This window comes from Mesocricetus auratus, unplaced genomic scaffold (assembly GCF_017639785.1).
Source record: "Mesocricetus auratus isolate SY011 unplaced genomic scaffold, BCM_Maur_2.0 Super-Scaffold_100022, whole genome shotgun sequence".
NCBI lineage: Eukaryota > Metazoa > Chordata > Mammalia > Rodentia > Cricetidae > Mesocricetus > Mesocricetus auratus.
This window is the reverse complement of record NW_024429203.1, coordinates 29,165,261-29,174,432: the sequence shown is the minus strand read 5'-3', so window position 1 is coordinate 29,174,432 and position 9,172 is coordinate 29,165,261. Positions and strand designations below refer to the sequence as shown.

At 41.1% G+C, this 9,172-nt stretch overlaps 1 protein-coding gene across 3 annotated transcripts; it reads left to right on the top strand.

Annotated features, from left to right (window-relative positions):
- The first annotated feature begins 493 nt into the window (after nt 1-493).
- Nucleotides 494-7,559, top strand: Pts (6-pyruvoyltetrahydropterin synthase). Of its 3 annotated transcripts, XM_005069498.4 has the most exons (6): nt 494-633; nt 2,404-2,483; nt 3,745-3,767; nt 4,270-4,326; nt 6,831-6,901; nt 7,091-7,559. In XM_005069498.4, the coding sequence occupies exons 1-6, from the start codon at nt 554-556 to the stop codon at nt 7,212-7,214; spliced, it is 435 nt and encodes a 144-aa protein (XP_005069555.1). In that variant the 5' UTR covers nt 494-553; the 3' UTR covers nt 7,215-7,559. The 3 variants fall into 3 exon arrangements, with proteins under 3 accessions (XP_005069555.1, XP_040586104.1, XP_040586103.1); XM_040730170.1 differs by lacking the exon at nt 3,745-3,767 and having other exon boundaries at nt 615-633; XM_040730169.1 differs by lacking the exons at nt 494-633; nt 3,745-3,767 and adding an exon at nt 664-753.
- Nucleotides 7,560-9,172: the final 1,613 nt, after the last annotated feature.

The window sequence follows — 9,172 nt, the reverse complement described above, 5'->3', positions numbered from 1 at the left end:
TCTGAGTCTGGTTTGAGAAGGTCGTTGCATGACATCTCCTGCTGATTGTAGTGTCAAAGTTTTCCTTTATTTTCCACTATGCTGCCTAGAATAGACAGGAACTCCTAAAATCAATCCTCCGGGCTCAGCCACCAGAGTAACTCGGGTGACAATGCACTAGGGTTTCCTTTAAGGACACTCTCAATGTGGTACTGGGTTGGAGCGCATCTGATAAGGGTACCAGCCACTGGATTTTCCAATTCTAACCCAGAGCTGTCAAAAATGGAGTGAAAGGGGAAGACAAACTATCGTGGGCAATTTAAAAATCCAGGCCTCTGGCTCCCACCCACTCACTGCCCCAGGGTATTTCTGACTGCCTAGCAAAGACTGAACAGCAGGAGGGGCAAGTGACTGCATCCAAGCGGACTGACGTGCTCCAAGTGCCGAAACCACCCGGAGGAGCGCTTCCGGCGGGGGAGGGCCGAGCATGTACTGCGCAGTCGCGGAGGGAGGGGCTGGTCTCGGCAGGGAAGGCGGAAGTGCAGGTCACTCCCGGATAGCTGGCCTGAGAATCATGAGCGTGGCAGGTGGCGTTCGTCGCCGCGCGCGACTGTCACGTCTCGTGTCCTTCAGTGCGAGCCACCGGCTGCACAGGTGGGGTGTAACCACGTGTGTCACCGCCAGCGCGGGGCGTTTCCCGCCACGTCCCCGGGGGCGTGGCCTCACGCGTGGGTTTGAGGCGATCTGGGGAGGGCGGAAGAGGAAATGGTAAAGGTACGGAGCCGCAGTACTGGGCCTCACCCGGGAGAGGGCGGTAGAGCTCTGATCCCCGAGGCTCCACTTTGGAGAGGTTCCCTCTGGGGCTGCCCCAAGTTCAGAGTCATGCCACTCACCCGCATCATACCGTTTCCAGAGCATCCTAAGGCACAATGACAGGAGCATGAAAGCTATCGGGTGCAACACATGGTAGCAACCCGTGACCCTAAAAAAAAAAAAAAAAAAAAGCGAGCAGCGCGGTCGGGAATTGAATCCCAGATACCCAACTCAGCACCTGAGAGTTTCGTTTTGAAGGGAGTTCGCTACTCACTAGAGGTCTGCTCCCTGAACCTCCATTTCCTTGTCTGTGAGATGAGAACAGTCATTTCTAACAGCATCCTCTCACTCCTTAATGGACAATGATTTTTTTTGTTCCATGCTAGGAGACGGGGACATTGCAGGGAATACTAAATACTCCCGTATGTAGAGTTTAAAATGGTGGCCAAGTTTTGTACATTGAGATAATTTTCTGCAAAACCTTGTGAACTGTAGTGCTCGCTAAGTGTAAGCAGAAGGAGAAAGTCAATGGGATAAGAAAGATCTTAAAGAATTTAAATTAAAAAAATATTGTGTTTGTGTGTTATGTGCACAGCTTACATGAAGCAGCCTCTGGAAGCCAAAAGAGGGCATTAGATTCCTTGGAACTGGAGTTATAGGTAGTTGTCATGTGGGCACTGGGAGCTGAACCTTGGTCCTTTTCCATAGCAGTAAGCATTCTTACCTGCTAAGCCATCTCCAGCCCTCAAAATGATTTTTATAATGGGAAGCTTAAACATAAAGTTAATAAGGATACAGACGATAAGGAGTTTGCTGAGTTGGGATAGATACACAAATTCGTTGAGTAAATTGTTTTCTGTCTGGAATGACAGCTATTGGAAGTGATTTTAAAGTTTTACCTGATTTGAGTGTCCCTGAACATACTGGTAAGGTGTCCACTAGGCAATAGTTAATTCAGGGAAGAGTGAGTTTGTTAAAAGAAGAGCATGAGGTCGTTGTTTTCCGGGAGAAATGAGATTTTTAAGCTGGGGGACAAGTATCTCTTGTGCTTTGTCATTACTCCTTGCTTTCTTCTGCCCTTGTCCCGTAACTAATACTCAGTGTTCCTTGAATTGAAAATTGGAGGTGGGATGTAGCTCAGAGGGTAGAGTGCTTGACTAGTGTGAGCCCAGGACTCCATCCCCTGCCCTGCATAAGTCAGTATGTGTTGCCAGATCCCAGTACTTGTGAGGCAGAAGCAAGAGAATCAGAAGTTCAAAGTCATGCTAAGCTACATGGTGACTTTGAGGCCAGCTTAGGATACAGGAGACCTTGCCAAAAGATAGGGGGCAGAGAGCAAGGGCTGACTGTGAGAGAATTTGTTGGAATCTTGATGTGAACTAAGTGAGTTGAAATTAAGGCTGTTGATAATTTTATGTGGCACTGTAGTTCATTAGGGAGTGTGCGTTGGTTCTTGATGGAAAGGTGGATAGTGGAATCCAAGTGATCTCTTTGGTTGATGATCTAGCGTGAAATTAAGGTGTAGCGTTCTCAAAAGCCAGAGCAATGCTAACGGAGGAATGTGGCTGTCTAATTGGCTCACACTGACTTTCTCTGTCTTTCTTTCATCAGCCCGTCTCTGAGTGATGAAGAGAACTTGGAAGTGTTTGGGAAATGCAACAATCCAAATGGCCATGGACACAATTATAAAGGTGAGGGAAGAACACAGTGACTTCTAACCTGTGAGTAAGAATGAAGTGTGTGTAATTAGGTACAGGGGTCATGACTGAGAAGCCTCGTGGACAGTGTCAGTGCTCTGAGCCCTTCAGTGGAAATTCAAGACAAAGAGCTATTGTCTTGGTTGGGTAAGTGTATGGTTTGCCTCGCAGTTGTCTACTCTGTTAAAGGTAGTAGAAAACATCAGCAACAAAAATGATTTATAGTGTTTTCTTTGGCATTTGAATACATAATAAGACTGCTGTTAGCCATTTCCTTTTAATTAGGCTAGATTGAAACTAATGCTAAAATTTGATTATAATCAATGTTTGAGGAGACAGGTATGTTTAACTTGATTTAAACATCACACTATGTATATATGGATTGAAACATCAAATAGTAGCCCTTTATATGTAGATTTAAAATATTTTTATGTATCAGTTGAAATTTAAAATTAAAAAACCTTCATAACAGAATAACTAAAAAATTTTATTTTGAGTGAAAAATGGCCAATGAAAAGGGTCTGTTGCTTAGGGATGTATTATGTGCCAGAAAATAGTTTATATATAAAATTTTGCTGGCAGTATTGTAAGAAAGAGGTTTGTGTGGGGGAAAGGGGCATTCTTCTTTGAGACTTGCCTGGTGCCTCAAATCACGATACCTAAGCCCTAGCCTTGAGGTAGGGTTACATAAAGCTTCGGCAGATCACAACTTCTGGTTTAGTTCCTGACTCTTCCTTTGTCTGAGATGCCTCCCAACCTCAGTGTACTTACTCACCATGGACTCTCCAGTAGTGTGTGTGTGTGTGTGTGTGTGTGTTAAGGAAATACAAAAGTTTTCAAATGCTCTGCATGAACACCTATTTTCAGCAGAGCATTTCTGTGAGCCGAGTACACATCCTCGAAAGTAAAAGATGAGTACTTTTGCCTGTGGAGGGATTGGACACGCACATGCATCTTCCACTTTTCCAGGAAGACACTGAGTGACATCTCCTCTTCAACCTTACCAGCAGAATTCACACCTTTGGGGATCTGGCTCATTTCCTCTGCTCAGTCAAAGCTCCCACCAAGTTTCTCTGGGCTGAGTCTTGCACTGATTGATAAAAAGATTTTAATGAAAAGAATAGATATTTGGAGAAAAATTGAAGTATATCCTTGGGGGCTGAGGTCTAACAATTTATATTGCTGACTTGTGAATATATGCTGATCTGTTGAAAGTCATACTTTTGTGTTGGTATTTTTGTTTTCTTTCTCCTAGTTGTGGTGACAGTACATGGAGAGGTACGTGCTGGAAATGGTGTGTGGATTTGTTCAGATTGCTGGGCCATCTTCAGACACTGTGGTGAAATCTGTGTTGAAAGCTTGGGTTTCAGTTGCTTCATTGCTGGCCTTTCTGTGTTGTGAGCCGCTGCCGTGCCAGGCCTCTCTGTTATATATGGATGGGCAGAAGGTCCATCCAATGAAAAGGGTGCTGGGAGTACATGGTGCTTCTGCACCCAGAACAAGAAAGATCCCTCAGATAAAGGAAAATGTGGGCGCAATCTGCATGTTGTACCGCCTTTAGTGACTGGCAAAGTTATTTCACTTTTGAGACAGGATCTCATGTAGCCTACTAGGCTGGGCTTGAACTTGTTGTGTATCCAAGAAAGGCTTTGAACTCCAGGTCCTCCTGCTTCTGCTTCACATGTGCTAAGGTTACAGGCCTGAGCCACCCATCCAGTTTTGGGCAAGTGTAAATATGGAGAGCCTACTACAATGATAGACACCCTTTTTTCTTCCTTAGATTGATCCTGCCACAGGAATGGTTATGAATTTGACTGACCTCAAAGAATACATGGAGGTAATACCGTATTGGGTGCTTATTATGTGGTACCCCCTCAGTATAATCTGTAGTACCCCTGTTTGCCTTGTCTCTTGAGATGCCATGACTGTATGAGTTGGGGTAGGTGGGAGATTGGAGAAGGTTTATAGCAACTACTTTTTGGTCTTCTAAGGACTTAATAGGAAGTAGTAGAGGTTGTGTTGTAGTGATGGGGAGAAACATTACATGCTTATCTCCTTTTCATTGGAAGAGACCCATGTTTTCTTTTTATCAAAACTGCCCTTCTTTCACAATACAGCCTTTTCTTTGAAGTTTTCGCTAGTTGTACCCTTGATTATAAAAATTTAAAAATACCACACCTTTTTCTAATGATTTTTTTTTCTCTTGGCCATCCTGGAACTTACTGTTGTAGACCAGGCGGGCTGGCCTCAAACTCACAGAGATCCACCTGTCTCTGCCTCTCCATTGCTGGGATTAAAGGTGTGTGCCACCATGCCCAGCCTCTTTTTTCTTTTTTAAGATTTATTTTTAATTTTGTGAATCAGCTTTTAAAGCTTCAGTATTGTAAATACAAAGATGAATGAAGAAGTCCTAGCCCCGTAAATATACAAGTGCAGGCAACAGTAGAGGCCAGAAGCCTTGGATTTCTACAAGCGGAGTGACAGATAGTTGTGAGCTGTTCCATGTGAGTTTTGGAAACCCAACCTGAGCATCAAGGGCTGTTTGCCATCTTGAACCATTTCTGAAGCCCCAAGATTACACTTACTTGACAGCTGTAGCTCTATGCTAAGTTTTTAAGGCAATTCATCATAGAGATAACACATCAGAGTGTAATCAGTAAAAGGCTTCTTGATTGTATTAATTGTATGATTCTTGTGTTGCAAGAGATTTTAGAGATTATTTATACCAGTTTCTTTATTTCATAGGTTAAAACTGAGGGATGCTGGACAGTTAACTTTATTACCCCAGGTTATGTGGTCATTCTTGTTCACAAGGTTGAGGATTTTTTCACCTAGAGTCCATTTTCCCACTATTTCAACCTACTTGTTTAGTTTTTCATTTCAGCTGACTTTTATTCTTAAAGTTGGCAGATGTTTTGTAGAACAATGTTACAAATAATTACTCTCTCATGTTGTTCATATATTCAACAAATTTGCTTCTTTGCATCATTTTTAAAAAGCTAATTATTGGAAATACAAAGATGAATGAATGAAACATAGCCCACAGAACATATGCATTGTCTTTTCTAGGAGGTAAAGAGTAGTAAATGGTCAAAAAGTATTGAGTAAGGGCATAAGGGAATGAATGAGTGAATGAATGAATGAGTGAATAGCTCTGTGCTTATTAATTTAGAGAACTTCTAAAAACAGGGACTTTGCCAGGCGGTGGTGGCACACACGTTTAGTCCCAGCACTTGGGAGGCAGAGGCAGGCAGATCTCTCTGAGTTCGAGGCCAGCTTGGTCTACAAGAGCTAGTTCCAGGACAACCTCCATAGCCACAGAGAAACCCTGTCTTGAGAAACCAAAAAAAGAAAAAAGACAGGGGCTTTGAATTTAGAGGGGCGCAGAACATAACATATGCAGTACTGTGCGCTATAAGACACCAGCCCAAGAAGCCTCAGCAGTGAAGGATCGAATACTTAGAGAGCGCTTGGGGTTTTCTTCCTTCTTTGGTTGCCTAAATTATTACACATTTCCACCAGTAAAAGTGGCTTCCTGTGGCCATAGAGTGAAGTTAGAGTCCTGTAGAAACTGCAGTGGATAAATTGGAGCTAGAACTGGGGTCCAAGATAGACCAAAAATACTTATTTTCTTGGTATTCACATCTCTTCATTTGATTTACTTTTAAAAATCAAGTGGTTTAGGAGTTGATTTAGGAATCTCTCTTTTTGTATGATTCCAGTTCTGTTGAAGAAAACAAGTTATTAGTGTACCTTCAGGAAATTTGTTTCACACATGCTTAAACTTTTGTAGAAGAGCTAATGATAAAAATTTAGAAAGAATAAGGCAATTAAAATCTTTGCAAATGACAAGAAGAAACATTATGTTAACATATGTAAACATCAGGGAGTGATGAGGACATGTTTACTTTTTTTCTTCTAAGACAGAAGGTCATTGTTAAATTTTTCTTCGGGATAGAAATTTAGAAAATGTCCATCATTTTAGATGAGGCCTTAATGGCACAGGGCACTGTGTAGATGACACCATGCTGTAGGAGAGAGTTTCTAGTAACTTTTTAGATATAATTCAAGAAGTGCTAAAATGAACTGTGTGAATCCCAAGGGTTCTGTTTCTAGGAAGTCCCAGGAACTCTGTCGCTGTGGTTTCTTCCCTCTGCATTAGGAGCAAGGATCTGCAGTCATTACAGGGAGCTGGGCCCAACTTTGTTTCACAGCCTTGTCGGACTACTTCCCAGTGTTGAGTCTTGGCTAAGTGAGAGGGAGAGACTCTGAGGCCTGGGGGAAGGAACCCTTCATTACTGAGTTATAAACACTCAGTGGTGTTCCCTCTCCTGTCTGCAGGAGGCCATCATGAAGCCGCTTGATCACAAGAACCTGGATCTGGACGTGCCCTACTTTGCAGACGTTGTAAGGTGTGTGTCACTGTCTCGCCTTGAGCAGGAGAAATGAAACAAGTTAACATTTTATGGATTATCGTGTCATTTCTAAAATATTGATACAGTGGTAGATGTTACTGGAATTCCTGTTTTCTCTATATATTAAGCTGAAATTTTGTTCATTATTTGCATTTTGAACTTCTTTCCTTTTTTTTTCTTCTTCAGCACAACAGAAAATGTAGCTGTCTATATCTGGGAAAGCCTCCAGAAACTTCTTCCTACAGGAGTTCTTTATAAAGTAAAAGTGTATGAAACTGACAACAACATTGTAGTATATAAAGGAGAGTAGAGATTAGGGTTAATATTATAGAAAGGCTTCATTGATTTTCATATTTGAAAAAGCTCTTTGTCCCTTTAGAATATCCAGTAGTCACCATGTATTTGTGTCTCCATGTTGTATTCTGGAATGTCTGCGTGTTAAAATAACTGTAAGGTTCATATTTAAAAGTCAGACTTACAGTGTACCCTGAATTTGTTTTTGGTGAGGAAGCAGGGGAGAGCTGAGGATTGGAGCCAGGGCCAAGCACGCCACACTAAGAGTGTCTGTTGTCTAGAGATTAAAAATGATTTCATTCTCAGCAAAATGTTTTTGTGTGGAACCATTTAAAGGCAAAATAAACACATTTTCATAGTATGTATTCTCTGTTATCTATTTCATTTCTAGCATTTGCTTTTTCTTGGTATAATATAAATAATAAAAATGTTTATGCAATTTATAGAATGTGAGCCTTAGGGAAAAATTTTAGAGGGGCATAAAGTATGGAGACTATATTTCTTTTTAAAGATTTAGTTATTTTTACTTGTGTGTGTAATGATACGTACAGCTTATTTTTCATGATATATATATATAGTTTATTTTGATGTCGTGACACATTTGCAATTTATTTGTATAGTGATCTTAAACAAATAACTCAGTTTTTTTCAGTTTAAACTTCTTATAAGAAAATGAGAAAACTGCTTACCTTATGTGGTATTTGTGGGACTTGAAAGACAAAGTACCTTTCAAAGTAATAGCAGCAATCCTGCCTTTCAATTAATCAATAGAAAATATTGCACACTAATAAAATTCTGACAGCTGAAATTTAACTAAATGGGCACTGCATTGTCAAAATTTATAATAAAAGCCCTTTATTTATTCCCCATGGATCTGTTTTTCTGCAAGTGTTCCTGGGATCATAATCAGTGTATTAGCCAACTCAATATTCATTAGATGGCAATATTCCGAGAATCCAGTATACACTAGTTGTGATGTGCAGAGAAATACAAAGCCTTATACTTAAGAAGTTTAGAATACAAACTGAACACAATATAACAGCTATTTGTGCAAAGCAAGCAAATTCATTCTTGAGAATTCAGTCATAATTAAAAGACAGAAAAGAACACTAGGTATACAGTTCAACTTATATGGGTTAACTTAGTGATCAGAGAGCAAAGCAGGATCAGTCAGGAGAAGTGTGTGTAGGAAATGCCTTACTGAGTAGCATAGGTCTTTTGTGTTGACTTACGTGGTTACTATGCAGTCTTCTAAATTAAAATTATGCAGGTGTCCATGACATCTGGAATTACAGGCAAATATAAATAACTAGTGTGTTTGAGATGATGTTCCTCAGTAGCAGCTCACATATCAATAAGAAAGTTGAGACTACAGCTGATAATGCATGTAAAGGCAGCGTTTCCATCAGTCTTGGTAAACACCATTGCACCATTCTTTACCTCACATCATGTAGGTGTCCAGTTTTCACTGAAGAAACTTGTGCCTTTTGCATAACTAGAAGTAACTTAGGGTACTCAATCTATTAAGAAATTTAGTCTCTAGGGGCTGGAGAGATAGCTCAGATATCAAGAGCACCTGTTGCTCTTCTAGGGGACCAGAGTTTGGTACCCACCATCTACATCAGGCGACCCCCAGCATTTACATCAGGCATCTCTTGACAAACTGTAACTCCAGCTCCATGGAATCCCGTGCCCCTCTTGGTCTCCACGGGCATCTACACTCTTGTCATCAGGCTTTGTGTAAGTCCTTTTACCTACTTAGAGATCTTGTTGGCCAAAAGACTACATTAGCTTATTCTATTTGTTCTATTAAAATCTGTCTGTCTATTATCTCTCTGTAAAGTGAATGAGTGAGTGGATTAGTGAATGTTCATAGAAAGGACCGAGGATACTATTCTGTATACTGGTGGCTTGTTTTTCCATGGGGAGCCAGAGGGACCAAGACTTTCTCAGGCTCTGATTAAAGGACAAAGG